The 15,351-nt window shown below is 34.7% G+C and overlaps 4 protein-coding genes across 5 annotated transcripts in view; 2 read left to right on the forward strand and 2 right to left on the reverse strand.

Annotated features, from left to right (window-relative positions):
- Window positions 1-3,583, reverse strand: part of LOC115889527 (cilia- and flagella-associated protein 69-like) — a 68,716-nt gene extending 65,133 nt beyond the window's left edge. For both annotated transcript variants that reach the window (XM_030909557.1, XM_030909556.1), the window contains exons 1-2: window positions 3,371-3,583; window positions 3,064-3,250 (exon numbers count right to left, since the gene is read on the reverse strand). In XM_030909557.1, coding sequence (XP_030765417.1) covers window positions 3,064-3,250; window positions 3,371-3,526 — 343 coding nt within the window. In that variant the 5' untranslated portion in view covers window positions 3,527-3,583. The remainder of the gene's footprint in view (window positions 1-3,063; window positions 3,251-3,370) is intronic.
- Window positions 1-15,351, forward strand: part of LOC115889533 (protein Wnt-11b-1-like) — a 369,661-nt gene that overhangs the window by 152,118 nt on the left and 202,192 nt on the right. The window lies entirely within an intron of this gene.
- On the forward strand, window positions 7,881-9,600 carry LOC115889535 (protein ANTAGONIST OF LIKE HETEROCHROMATIN PROTEIN 1-like). Its single transcript, XM_030909567.1, has 2 exons — window positions 7,881-8,489; window positions 9,262-9,600. The coding sequence occupies exons 1-2, from the start codon at window positions 8,019-8,021 to the stop codon at window positions 9,514-9,516; spliced, it is 726 nt and encodes a 241-aa protein (XP_030765427.1). The 5' UTR covers window positions 7,881-8,018; the 3' UTR covers window positions 9,517-9,600.
- LOC115889536 lies at window positions 8,489-10,580 on the reverse strand. The gene is made up of 2 exons (XM_030909569.1): window positions 10,436-10,580; window positions 8,489-9,185 (listed from the first exon to the last, which is right to left on the reverse strand). Exons 1-2 carry the CDS (start codon window positions 10,439-10,441, stop codon window positions 8,556-8,558), a joined length of 636 nt encoding a protein of 211 aa, XP_030765429.1. The 5' UTR covers window positions 10,442-10,580; the 3' UTR covers window positions 8,489-8,555.

Consider the following 15,351-nt stretch of genomic DNA (forward strand, 5'->3'; position numbering starts at 1 on the left):
TAAATAATTCTATAATACCCGTGACACAATCTGGGTTTCAGAGCGCGGCATGGCACCACAACAGCGCTCTTGCATGTTTGTGATGATATTTTTCGTTCATTAGACAGTGGAAATGTGACTGCACTTGTACTGTTGGACTACAGCAAAGCGTTTGATACCCTTGATCATAATTTACTTCTCACCAAGCTAAAATATTTTGGTCTCCATGATTCCGCTCTTATACTTTTTAATAATTATTTAAGCAATAGGAAACAACGAGTACGGCTGGCATTTACGTTTTCTGAGTACACAGATGTCAACCAGGGTGTCCCACAGGGTAGTATACTAGGACCTTTATTATTTTCTTTGTACACCTGCGACTTTAGCAAATTTTTAACTGTTTGTAAATCTCATCAATACGCTGATGACACCCAAATATACCACTCTTTTCAATTATCTAATGTCAATAATGCCTTAAGAAATATTAATTCAGATCTTGATACGATTGTAAAGGTGTCTAAATCTCACAAGCTGGTACTCAATGGAAGCAAATCCAAATTGTTGTTATTTGGCATGCCTGATCATCAATGTATGGAAGTTATTATTGATGGCACACTAGTTGTACCTTCAAGCTGTGAAAAAACTTAGGCATATTGTTGGATAACCAACTTAAATTTGAAAATCATGTGTCCAGCGTCCTGCAAAAAGCTTATTATAAATTAAAAGTACTTTACATGCATGCAAATATTCTATCTACTGATATTAAGTTAAGGTGAACTAATTCTTTGGTGTTATCTATGATCTCCTATAGTGATGTTTTATTCTGGCCAGCCATTACACAAAGAAATAGATATAGCCTACAAAAGCTTCAAAATGCCTGCTTAAAGTTTAGTTTTGGCAAAAGAAAATTTGACCATGTCACCCCATTGTTAGAGGCGTCCAACTGGTTAACATTGGACGAACGATTCAATGTTCACTTAGCTACCCTTGTTTATAAAGTTCGTCACAGTCAACTCCCTAAATACTTATATGACAAATTAATTACTAATAATAGTATCCACGGTCGGGCAACGCGTAACTCCCGAAATTTTGTTGTACCTAAACATAGAACTTCCAAGTTTCGAGGCTCATTTAGTTATTCTGCTGTAAAAATATTTAATGGTTTACCAAATAGTGTATTATGCAGGCCCTCTGTTGGCTCATTCAGGAAGGCTGTCAAGCGTCATTATGTGAATGAGAGAAGTATTTAATTTCGTCGAGAGTATTATTTTAAAATAACTTATAATTATTTCTGTTTTTAGTTTGTTCACTTAATGCTCGCCTTTGCTATCATATTATTGTTTTCTATAATCTTTTAGTGTCATTAGTTACTGCTCACGAAAAAACTTAGACTTAGAATTTAGTTGTTAAGCTTATATTTAACAGTGCGGTTAGATGGAGTAGCATTGTGCTAGATCTCGCCGCATCTTTTATTATGATATTTTGTATTTGTTTTTCTTGGGTACTAAATAAAGACATTTATTATTATTATTAATTAGTAGTCCCAGATAGAACTCCTGGTCTATAAGGATATCGAGAAGTGGATATCGTCGAAATAGACATGTTCACTAATTTCTAATTTCAATGAATTTCGATAGCTACACATGAGTAAAAAAACATGGCACTCAAAATTTTTCTTGAAAACTATAATTTTCTCACGTAACCGCAAAACAAAATTGAGAAATGCAGCAAGGCTAGAAAACGGACTCAGCTCGAGGCTACCTGTTTTTGACGTCACTGCTTTGATCGATCGATGGCGTCCGTACTATCATGCACTTGCCGCATTGTTTTTGCAGACGTTCGCGAAGGTGTATTGTTTATTTTCATTGTTTTATTATTATTATTATTTAAATTTGGCATTTTAAAAATCCTTATTAAAAATGTTTTCAACCATGTATTTCAATATGGCGCCCATAGGAAAAGAAAATAGACCTAGATTATTTTTGGACACAAAAAAACGCAACTTTTCTTCTATTTAACCGATCTTGTAACTTTAACGGTCTTCAAGATCTCCATTATTCCCCATGTAGGTACCTCATTTTAAACTGGAGACCCTGTATACGTGTGCGAATTTTCAGGTCAATACAATTAAAATTTAAGATTTGGCTCCTTCTCCTTAATACGGCCCTGTATCAAATCAACAATACGATAATTTTACATTGTCTTAGCTTCTATATACGCATTCAAATTTTCAGTTTAATATGATAATTAAAATTTAAAATTTGGCCCCCTCCTCCTAAATACGGGCCTCTGACAGCTCAAAAACTCAATAATTTTGCATTGTTAAAAACCAAGTGTTGTTTGTTATCGCTTTCAAGTAAACCCGTCCTCCATATCACTAAGTTTCTCAGCTTTGTTTTTAAACTAGTAATAAACGCCAAATATTAATAACAATAAACCAAATTTAATATACAAACTACATCCGAGCACAACGCGATATGTTGTATTCTAGTTTGTTCAGTTAGAAATTCCACAGCGTGCAGAAAGCACCGTTTACTCGCGCGGAAATACCGATCGAAGCAGTGACGTCAGGCCAATAGGTGAGCGTTTAGCGGATTCAAACGATTACGATAATTTCGCACGGATTTTTGAGGCATAAGCCTTTTACGGAATGTTATGAAACTTTGCATACTGAGTTTTAATGTCATAATGAATGATTTTATGAGAAGTAGGCACGTTTTAATTTTTTTGTGAACATTTCTATTATGCCACCTAACTTTTTAGGCGTTACCATGAATTACCTTTTAAAAATGGGCAATTTTTCATTTTTTTTTATTTTATTATAGACCAGCAGATTAAATCATATTTTGTTGTACTACTTTTTTTTATCGCAATTACCAATTTATATTATTACCCCTAAGTTGCCTGTGTAACAACTTGTCCAAAATAGTGTTCAGTGTGCCTAATCCCAATCGTGAACTATACACCGGCGCGCGGCGCCAGCGTCAGTGTAAAATTTCAAAATTACAATGTTGGCTCAAGAAAGTATTTTGTGTCTGTTGACATTTAGATTTTTTTTATTTAAGGAAAATCTTTAAGACTTACCTAACCAGGAAAAATATTCTTGTATGTCCAAAGCATATCTAATAATATCACTTGATTTTACTAAAAGAGGTGGAATTGAACATATCTCTAAAAACGTATCTAGATGCTTAATATATACAGATTCTTGTTTACTTTTCTCCATTAATATATCGACAACATGGGTAATATTGTACAGATCTTGAACATACTAATATGTATTAAAGAAAATTATTTCAATACAAAATATTTGTTTCCCCTGTTAATTATATATCAATTCCTTCTCCAAATAATATAAATTCTTAATAAAATACACATTTAAAAAGGATACAAATCCATCTGTAGACAAACACAAAAATTGTTTGATTATAGTCAGTAACCTCTCCGTGTCATTCTTTGTTATCTGGTTTTGAATAAGTATCAAAATTTTTTGTAACATCATAGATGAATTTCTTCCTTGTACTAAATACATACAGTCTTTCTCCATATTTTTAAAATTATTATAAAATTATAGACAGAATGTAATAATATTAGATGACACTAATGTTTGAAACAATCAAATTACTTTTACAAGATTGACATGATTTTAAGCTGGTCCTCACGCATAGGTAAAATATAGTCACAGACCAATAATTCAGATTTATACTTAGATCTTACTTAATACTGGCCTACTAACTTTGCAAATCTATACTAATCCTAGATCCATATATACTTATACCACAGATAACACATAATCAGATTATGTGTTATCTGTGCTTATACTAATAAATAAAATCCTTAAGTGACTGACATACTGATTAATCACGATCCTGCTCAAACCACTCAACGTAAGAAGCTCAATTTTGGCATACAGATTGATTCTAGGGTGTAGAGGTTCGATAAGAAGGAATTTTTCGAAATTCCAGTTCCAAGAGGGTGAAACCACCCCTCAAATATTACAATATTTTTTAAAAAAAAAACCGTCAAGTTTCCGAAAAAACGTTTAAACACGTATATTTTATTTTCTTTTTTTACATATTTTAAGATTTTTTAAAAATGTATACAGGGTGTTTCGAAAAATCTGGTCATTGATTAATCACGATCCTGCTTAAAGCGCTTGACGTAAAAAGCTGATTTTTTGAAAACAGATTGACTTTAGGGTGTAGAGGTTCGATAAGAAGGGATTTTTCGAAACTCGAATTCTAAGGGGGTGAAACTATCCCTCAAATATTAAAATATTTTTTATTTAAAAACCGGTGAGTTTTTCGGAAAAACTCTTAAACACGTGTATTTTATTTTGTTGTTTTACATATTTTAAGATTTTTTTATAAATTTATACAGGGTGTTTCATAAAATATGACCATTGAGTAATCATGATTCTGCTTAAACTGCTTGACGTTTAAAGCTGATTTTTGGCAAACGGATTGACTGTGGGGTGTAGAGGTTCGTTAAGGAGGGGTCTCTCGAATCTCAAATTCCAAGAGGGTGAAAACGCCCCTCAAATATTACAATATTTGTTATTTAAAAAACGGTTAGTATTTCGGGAAAACGCTTGGACAAGCATAATTTATTTGTTTTTTTTTACATATTTTGAATTTTTTTAAAAAATCATACAGGGTGTTCCAAAAAGTTGGGTAATTTCTTAACCACGATTCTGTTTAAACTGCTTGACTTAAAAAGCTTATTTTTGGCAAACGGAATTTTCGAAAGTCAAATTCCAACGAGATGAAACTACCTCTCAAATATTACCAAGTTATATAATAATATCGCCATATTGTTTTTTCTTATGCTGACATAAATATGAGAAAATTTTATCCAGTTTGTATGTTAATGGAAATTCTTGCTTTGCTTTATCATCACCATTACAAATGAGTAATTCGACGCGAACGAAGTCGCTGGTACACGCTAGTAAATTCATAAAGAAAAACGACCTATTCCACATTTTTTTAGTAATCAACATTATTTTTTATTCATACCCTGCTGGCAAGCGAAACCTTGGGTCCGCGTTTACATATATAGGAGTGAATCGCTATGGCAATCTAGTAAGTCGGAGAGAGCAAAAGTACGGAGTATTACATAACCACTTAATCTGACGCTAGATTCCATGCGCTTGGGAAAATACCGTAAAATGGGGGGAAAAGAAACATACTGGTGAAAAGAAACGAAATTTCTGAAAAAAATCAAATCACGATTAAACATATTCAAAGAGTCGACATATCTAATTTTTCTATCATTGGTAATACACAATAAAATGTAAAAACTATATTTTTATCTGTGGCAGCACTGTTTCTGTCAATCAGCTGATCAATAAATGTGAGATCGATTTATCACCTATTTTGTATGGCGCGAAAACTTTATAAATAAAATATTTATTATTAAAGTAATACATAAGCTGGTACATGTAAGTTGTTATATTATATGTATTGTTAATTATTGTTAAACCTACTTAAAAATGTAATAATTTACTGTTTCTAATCACCTTGTTGGAAGTAGAATAGATAAAAACCTTAACATCAATGTGTGTTTTTATTCTCCCGAATAGCAGGTGAATAGAAACACAAATGTTATTTTTATTTAATATTTATACGCATATTTTTCAAAAATCAAATTATATGTATACGCAAAGAACAAACAAAGACCCATGTTTTAAAATATTCGGGAAAATAATACCACATTTTTATCAACCGGTATATCGCTAATAGCCTACGAAACTGTTTCTATTCACCCCATTTTACGGTACTTGCCTTCTGCCTTTATTCAGTACATCTTGTTTTTGCGTACTCTTCGTACACACGAAAATCGGCACCCAAGACCAGAAATGCCAGCCCTAGTATACTTATGTCTAAATTTTAGTTCATTAGGTCTTTAGGCAAATATTTGCAGCAAAATTTCAATTAATTGTTCGAAAATTAAACTAGTAGCGTTTTATTGTCACTAAACTTTATTCCAAATTTTCTCAAAACGAGCTTTTGTGAATTAGACCGTTTTTGCGCCGATAGCCTCATATAAAAAAATGTTTCACTTATCTAAGCCGATAGCACAAACGACAACGCAAGCCTTGTGAGGGTGCATATGTAATCTCTTAAGCTGTATACTAAAACATGACATTTATATAGAATTTTAAGTTCAACGTAGGTATATTGTAAAGAGAGTGATTAAATTAGATTGCAACTATACCATAATATGGAATTTTCCAAAAATATTCCACATGGAATTTTCGTTTTTTGGTGCGCTACTTTTACTATTCGATGGAGACTAGGATTTGGCGACTGAACACTGTTAAGGTACGCGCACACTGACCAGAGCCGCACTCGCCGCACGCGTCGCACCAATCGCACTTTTTTTTCTTGTCGCGCACACTGGGCCGTACCGAACGCGCCGCACGCGCCGCATTATTCGCTATTTTGTTTCTTTTTGCCCCTACGACACCCGTATTTGCCAATCGAATTTCTCATCAGTCGCTTCCGGAGTCCTGTCTGCGGTGATAAGCGTGTTTTTTTAATATTTCTCGACAATGAATGATAACGAACAAGAAACAATTACAAGCTCCTTGCTAATAGAAGAAGAAGAAATCATGAGTAAGAATCGAAAGTTCAAGGTTCACAATATTTGCAAAAATCCACATTATTTCCATATTTAATTGAGGATGAACTAAATTTTTTTTAATATGAACCATGAAAAATTTGCGAACTTTCTTAGCATATTGAATTTCTAATCTCCTCTTCGGTTACCTACGTAGAGTGGAAGGAATTGCCTGTGACGTCAGCAGCACCAGCCGCATTTATCGAAAATCATTCTGGCCCAATAATGCTGGCCGCATTTTCGTCGATGCGATTCGTGCGGCTCTGGCTAGTGTGCGCACCTTCATTGAAAGTAACACAAACAAATTTGTCCCATTGTGTGTGAAATGTCCCATTTATAAAAACATAAGTATGAGTTATATTTCGAAAATGATAGATCTCAGCGACGTGAAAAACTGTACGGAACTTAGATTTCACCTTTTCGATAATTTATAGCTTGCAGAGAAGAACATTTATGAAACTAAAGATTCTACACACAGATTTGTCCTAGCCCTCTTACTTCCTGATAAATGTCGGTCAAATTTGAAAATTTTGCAGTTTTTGACACCGTTCATATCTCGGTTATCCTATAACTTATCGAAAAGGTGAAAGCTATGCAAAATTGTACAAAATTAACCGATTCGTTTGATATAAACAAAATTCAACTTCGTAGCTGATAGGGGGAAATTGCAAATTGTCAAACCCTCATAACTTCATAATCAGAATGGTGTGCAAAATTGTGCAAAATTATCCGATTCGTTTGATATAAACAAAATTCAATTTAGTCACAGATGCTCTTAGGTAAGTGTGCAAAATGTAATTTACGGTGTGCAAAATTGTGCAAAATGTGTGCAAAATAATGGTATCTATTTTTAAATTTCCTCTAGTACGGGGGGCAAACAAGGGGCAAACTTGGCCGAACCCGCATTGTGATCCAATTCAATTCTCACGATTCTTTTTTACGGCTCATCGTTCAAATCTTATGGATCCGTGCTGGTCACGATTCAATTGAACGAACCGTATTGTAAGCAATGAATCAATTCTCACGACTCTTTGAACGCACGATCGCATTGTGATCCGATTCAATTCTCACGTTCTTTTTTACGGCTCATCGTTCAGATGTTATGGATCCGTGCTGGCCACGATTCAATTGAACGCACCGGGTTGCAAGCAATTAATCGAATCTCACCTTTGCTCACGATTCATTTTTAATACTCGTTCAATCTTTGCCCACGTCTACTCTGCAATCTGAATTTTGGGTATGGCTTAACACGACAGGATCGGGCTAAGCCTTAAGCGGGGTTTACATTAGTCAAGTTACTTGAATCAAGTTAACTTGAGTCAAGTCAACTTGAATCAATTTTGGTGTTTACACTATATGAACGATTTTTGCAAACTTGAATTCAAGTGGAGGGATTGTTTTGGTTGTCTGCAGTGAAAATGGCCGTCACTCCTGATGATATAGCTGATGCTCTCCGTCAAGTCGTTGCACTGGTAGTACCATTAGTAAGCGATGTTACAGTAAATGCATTAAGAAAAAATGAAAGAAGAAGAGGAAGAGTATGGGTACGGAGTTGGATTAGTCGTAGATTAATTCTTGGAGCCTCAAACAGCTTACTCAGAGAATTAGCTGTAGAGGACGTGGATTCATACAGAAACCACCTAAGAATGACACCACAAAGGTTTGATGAACTTTTGACTTTGGTTGAAAAGAAGATTAAAAAAAAGGATACAATGTTCAGGCTAGCAATACCGGCAAAAACTAAACTTGAAATAACCTTAAGGTATTTAGCTACTGGTGACAGTTTCGCTTCTTTGCAGTATCTATACAGAGTGCCAAAAAGTTCAATCAGCAAATTCCTACCTGAAGTTTTGGCAGCGGTTTACGAAGTACTCGAAGAATATATTAAGGTAAACAAAAAACACATTATATTTTATAATTATGTTTACTGTTACAAGTAGGATGTCAATTAATTTTTAAATAATTTCATAATTACAATTGTTCTTGTCAACAACAATTTCTTGAAAGACCAGAAAATTGTCGGAATCATTTTGTTCTTTGTCGGTTTCTAGTAAGAAACTGGTTTGCAAAGCAGGAGAAAGTAAGTCGTTTGAATTGTCTTGGTAATGAATATCTTCCACATCAGTTCTGTCAGATCCAGATACAGAGGTAGCTATGGTTGGTGATAGTGAAGAATATCTGTGAATTTGCATGTTTCGATTCAATGATTTGATTCTTGCAGCTATAAGAATGTCTTGGATAGCTTTTTGAGCATTAAGAGAATCAATTGGGTTTAATTGCCCCAATTGTGCTGAAACGTACTCTCCAAAATGAGACAGTTCATCACTAGTGTGTCTCACAGAACCATTTTTGCCAGCTGGTTTAACGTTTTGTGATATTGCATGTAGTTTATCAACTATGTGTTCAACAGCATGTATTTCGGATATTTTTTGCTTTTTGGAGCGTGGAGGCTGCATTCCAGGTGTTTGAGATTTAGTTTTTTTTGGTTGTGGTTGAACAATTGGAGAACTTGGAGAATCCACATCCTCTATATCGTCAGTCTCAGATGCGTCAGTCAGTGTAGGCAGAATTTGGATTTCCTTATCCTGAAATGAAACAGAATAACTGTACAAAATAATAGAAATATTATGAAAAAATTGTGGCAATACATTTTTTTTTCAGGTGCCAAGTACAAAGGAAGAGTGGGAATTGGTGCAACGCAAATTTGAAGTGCAGTGGAACTTTCCCAATTGCATAGGAGCCATTGATGGGAAACATGTCCAAATAAAGTGCCCTGCTGAGAGCGGTTCGAATTACTACAATTACAAGGGTACATTCAGCATCATACTGTTCGCATTAGTTGATGCCGAATACAATTTCTTATACATAGATGTCGGTGCTAATGGAAAGTCAAATGATGGTGCAGTTTTTCAATAACGTAACACCCTAAATTTACCACAGAATGCCGTTATTGTTGCAGATGATGCGTTTCCTCTAAGAAAGGACATACCGTAAAATGGGGTGAATAGAAACATAGGGGTGAATAGAAACAAAATTTCTGAAAAAAATCAAATCAAGATTAAAAATATTCAATGTAAAAAGAGTCGACATATCTAATTTTTCTATCATTGGTAATACACAATAAAATGTAAAAACTATATTTTTATCTGTGGCAGCACTGTTTCTGTCAATCAGCTGATCAATAAATGTGTGATCGATTTATCACCTATTTTGTATGGCGCGAAAACTTTATAAATAAAATATTTATTTTTAAAGTAATACTTAAGCTGGTACATGTAAGTTGTTATATTATATGTATTGTTAATTATTGCTAAACCTACTTAAATATGTAATAATTATCTGTTTCTAATCACCTTGTTGGAAATAGAATAGATAAAAACCTTAACATCAATGTGTGTTTCTATTCTCCCGAATAGCAGGTGAATCGAAACACAAAAGTTATTTTTATTTAATATTTATATGCATATTTTTCAAAAATCTAATTATATGTATACGCAAAGAACAAACAAAGACCCATGTTTTAAAATATTCGGGAAAATAATACCACATTTTTATGAACCGGTATATCGGTAATAGCCTACGAAACTGTTTCTATTCACCCCATTTTACGGTACTGAAACCTTTCAGCAAACGCAACTTAACAATTTCAGAAAGAATATTCAATTATCGACTTTCTAGAGCTCGTAGAGTTTCGGAAAATGCTTTCGGCATTTTAGTTGCTAGATTTAGAGTATTCGAACGGCCTATTGCATTGATTCCTGAAACTGTAGATTTGGTTGTCAAAACTTGTTGTGCACTTCACAACTGGCTACGCAAATCATCAGGGAAATATTACCTTCATCCTTCATCTGTAGATGTGGAAGACATGGCAACATGCACAATCATACCAGGCACATGGCGCACCACTCTCAATACATCATGTCTGCTGAGGACATCGAAACTGACTTCGACAAATGCTTACAAACGTGAGCTCAAATCGTTTAGAGCAGTATGAAAAATTCTTCTCTTCAAAAGAAGGGTCACTACCGTGGCAATGGAAGTAGATTGGTGCTGATCAACCATCGAACAGCCTTTAACTTTGTAACTAAATATGGGTAATAATACAGTTTAACCTGCGTAAATGCAATGTTTTTACAATTGTAATATATGTTAGCCTTTCCTGTATATTGTATGCTGAAGGTACTCAGTTAAAATACTATTACTGCAATATATTTGTATGTAAATATGTAACTTATAGTATATGAAAGCATTTTATTAATAAATTATGTGTAGACATAAAGAAATGTAGTTTTTACTTACCAGAGTTGAAGTAGAAGGTCTGCTGGACGAACAACCCATTAAAAACTTTGCTGCATGGAACCAACTAAGTTTAGGTTCGTACAGTTCATCAGCAGCTGAACCTGATTTTTTGGATTTCGCAATTTTATGCATTCTTGACTGACAATGGTTTTGATTACTTTTATTTTGGCTCTTACCACATCCAAGGTGATGTCGGGAAAATTGGTTTTCAATTTGTCTACCAAACCTTTAAATCCGGCATCTCTTAAATTCTTATTTTTTATATTCACTCAAACCCGAGTTCCACAGTACAGGATAGTTTTCATACACCTCCAGGAATTCAATAATTTGATCGCTTGTCCACTTAACACTTTTGAACTCATTTTTAAATAAAGATGCTTTTAACATAAACAACAACAAAACAACACCACTCAATGTGACACTAGATTTTTAGGTTAATCCTTGAAGCAAGTGAGCTTGAATGTGTGTTTACACTGGTCAAAGACCTTCCTACTTGTTTCAAGTGCAGCCAACTTGACTCCAAAAATCAAACATGTTCAACTTTTACTTGACACTTGAATCTAGGGGTCAAGCACTACTTGAATGAGGAAAAAATCACTTGCAGAAGTGTTTACACGGTTCAAGTGACGTTCAAGTTACTTGATTCAAGTAAACTTGAATCAAGTAACTTGACCAATGTAAACCCCGCTTTAGGCAGATTTCTGAAATATAATATATATTTCCTTCGGCCACACACCCGCTTTACCCGACTCCTAAGAGCGACCCGAACAGTACAGCGTAATAGACTCTCGACTCTCAACTGTTCAACTTTTAAATTTTATCAGGTTATAACTCTCTTTTCTCGTGCGTTAGTAAGTATGCGATTTATACCCAAAAATCCCATTTTAACTCCTAATTAGAGATGAGTAGAATGTAGTCCATTACTCATCATACGGTGGAGATCATATGAGGATTTTCCTGTTGTAGTCCCCACAGGGTATTTTCCATCCTCCTCTGACAAGAGATGTTTTTCCTCCGAGGGTTTACATACACTCTTCCACGGTTGGGGTTTGGCCCTCAGTGTCCTTCACAATCAAGGAACTTGTCGCCTGCTGAGGTACCCGTGAGGTGGCGGCTGGAGGATCTGTCTCCATTTTCCCCTCCTCTTTAAGTTGGTGTCTCCTTGGACTTGATACCAATTGGATTTGAGATCAATTCTTGTGTGAGGACCTGACCATGACATTCCCCTTCGAGTTGATGACTCGCCAACTCGCGATGCCCTTACATTGGAGTTCTGAGCCTGGACAAAGCTCAGCAAGTAGGTAATATCATGGTAGTGTCTTTCCCCTTGCTCCTGGGCAGAAAGACCGTGATGGTACAGATGAGTAGGTCAGGATGGATATGAATCCATGTAACTATCGACCCCTATCCGCCTTCTCACACATCTCACTGCATTGTTGACAGCCAACCGGCCACGTCATCGGCAGATAACGAAAACATAAGAGCTTTCACACAAACCAGAAAAACCCGCGGGGGCGGCCAATCGAAAGGGTGAAATTTTGACACTAAAAATATTATAAGGTACACGAGTTATAATTGCGAAAATAGCTTTTATTTATTATTAAGAAACGTGGAAAATTGTTAGCAGACATTTTTCTAGTCGCTAAAATGCCGACAGACAACGCGAAAGAGGCATCAAATTTTAAAAATTATTAAAAAATGAAATTTGAAGAATGAAAAAAATGCATGCCGATTGGTGGAATATTATATTTATTTATTTTAAAAGCCATATGCAAAAAGGCAGAAAAAAGATCGTGGCTAAATCAGCTGCAGACAGTTATCAAAAGCACGATATTACTCTAGCGCTTTAAGGGAACGCTCGCCGCCTCGTCCATTTAAGCTTGATTTTCATGCATCCGTTGTCCGACGATACGATGATACGATATTAATTTTATTGGTTGAATTTAAAGACTTCGGTTGGTTAGAAACGGTTAACCAATCGAAGCCTTTAAATACAACCAATGAAATTAATATCGTATCAACGTATCGTCGGACAACGGATGCATGAAAATCAAACTTTAAGTATAGATAAATCATGTATACGGTTATATTATAAATATTTTTTTATTATTTCAAAACAGATATCATACATTTACTATTCTGTCTCACTATATGTAATCTGACTCATCGTTAGGGTTCCCAACTTGAGCATCGGCGATTCCGGGTCAATTATTTTTAAGTTTTTAAATAATATTATATGTAAACGTCATTTTTTTGGTCCCGGCCAAGGCAAAATTTTCGCCGGGACAAACTTTCTGATTCCTGGTTAATCCCGGTCAAACCGGGACGGTTGGGAACCCTACTCATCGTACTGCAGATCCCCGCTCTCGCAAACGAGTCTTCCTCTGAGTCGATATCTGCACTGTAAATTTTTTGTAGATTTACAGGTATTATGTTTCAATTGATAAAGCAGCCAGCGTTTCCTGAAAACTCTTATACAGGGTGAGTCTTAAATAAGTGAAAATACTTTTTAAGGGTGATATATTTCGACCCCAGGAATACTTCTATGAGTTTTTTTTCGCAAAAAAAGATGTAGAAAATCGTGCATTATTTTTAAATTTGCCTGAATATTTTAGAAAACTTTTTAGAACTACCTGTTCACCGCAAATTTACCCATGGCCAACTATAGTTTACTAAAAAACATATGTTTGTGTCATATGTCAAAAATGACAGACTTTAGAAAAAACAAACAGAAAACACAAACTCATTAGGTATGTGATTATCCACAACTTTTATCTGACAACTTTTTGTCTAAAATACCGTATGATCGAATAAAAACGGCGTCAGCGATGGCTATGAAATGACGATCAATGATATTTCCCGTATAATTTTGCATATAAAATGACAGCGATCTTCACTTCATAGCCATCGTTGACGCCGTTTTTATTCGATCATACGGTAGATTATAATGGAATTAGAGACAAGTTTTAAAATAGCCAAAATTTGTTTTTTTCGAAATATCTAATAAGCCTTGAAGTTCACCGAAAAATCCGAAAGGCGCATATTTATGACCCCACAAAACTGCAATTCTTTCCCCATTAACCGACTCTCTATCTCCAGTAGTTTCCGAGATGCCCATAGAGAACATCGTAGGAAACTCACCCTGTATAATATTTTGAAACTAACTATTGTTATTATTTGACTAGTTTAATTTGATTAATAAGGCTAGATTAATTTAATTTCAAATAAATTTGATCAGATTTTTTTTTTCGTATATTCTGCTACCAGAAAACCAATTTTGGAATTTTGTTATTATTTTGTGTAGCATAAACCATAGATAAATGCAACAAGTTTAGATTGGAAAGCCCGTAAAAATTTTAGGTCGCGAAATTATTTTGGGTCGCGACCGTTATACGCGATTTGGCGCTGCTATAGCGGTCGCTAAGAACAACGACAAACACAAACAGAAATAATTTTCTCTTGAGTCAGAATCTTCAAAAACCATAATAATCTTTCAAAATATAACCGCTCTCATTAAAGAAATTCCGAAAAGTGTTTATAGCGTCCATTTTCAAAGTAATAATTGCTATCTTGTGAGTTTAATTCAAGTTTTATTTACTCCAACCGGTGATAATTGTGAAAAAGTGGCATTAAAAACTTAAAAAGCTGTGCTGTGAACGGTGAACTGCAAAAACCATCGTGGATCTTGGCATAACGTCGGTTTCCAATGTTTCATAGGTATTTCATACATGCGTCCTTATATAAAATAAAGTTTCTTGTATGCAACACACTGTCTTTTATTTATAAAATTAAACGAAAATAATAATAAATTTGAATAAACAATATTTGGCGATATAATTCCGGAAAAAGCCGAACCGCTCCGAAATTTTCAAAAGTTTTGGGTCGCGACCGTTGCAAGAATAGCGCCAAATAGTGTTTACATTGTCCTTATGGGCACTTTCCAATCTAAACTTGTTTCATTTATCTATGGCATAAACTTTGTTTGTTTGTGTTGTGTTTGTGCGTACAGAAATTATGGACGAAGTTTTATTTCCCGAGGAACCAGAGACCTTATATTTCTCTATGATTTGAACTTTATATTTTGTGCTGTGTTTTGCCGTCATCATGTAATATTTTGTTCAACCGATGATGTGATTTGAACACGATCCAGGAAAGGGTATCATGCAAAGCAAGTTCGATATGTAAAGACATTGCCCATCTCTGAACTCTGTGAACGTAAAACGAACTGACTATAAATTTGCGCCTTCATTTAATAGTGTTGAACATTTGCTACCTCAACTGAACTTCAACTGCTGACTGCTGAGTTTATAAATTCAACTTAAAGGTGAATTAATTTTTGATGTCTTATTTAAATCTTTATCTGTTATAATAGCATAGATTGCAAACCCTGCGATCTTATATGCTTTGTTAGTGGCGTTGTTAAATACGTTTTATAATACTATAGGTAAATCG

The sequence above is a fragment of the Sitophilus oryzae genome, unplaced genomic scaffold (assembly GCF_002938485.1).
Source record: "Sitophilus oryzae breed Bouriz unplaced genomic scaffold, Soryzae_2.0 scaffold_815_pilon_pilon, whole genome shotgun sequence".
In the NCBI taxonomy this organism is placed as follows: domain Eukaryota; kingdom Metazoa; phylum Arthropoda; class Insecta; order Coleoptera; family Curculionidae; genus Sitophilus; species Sitophilus oryzae.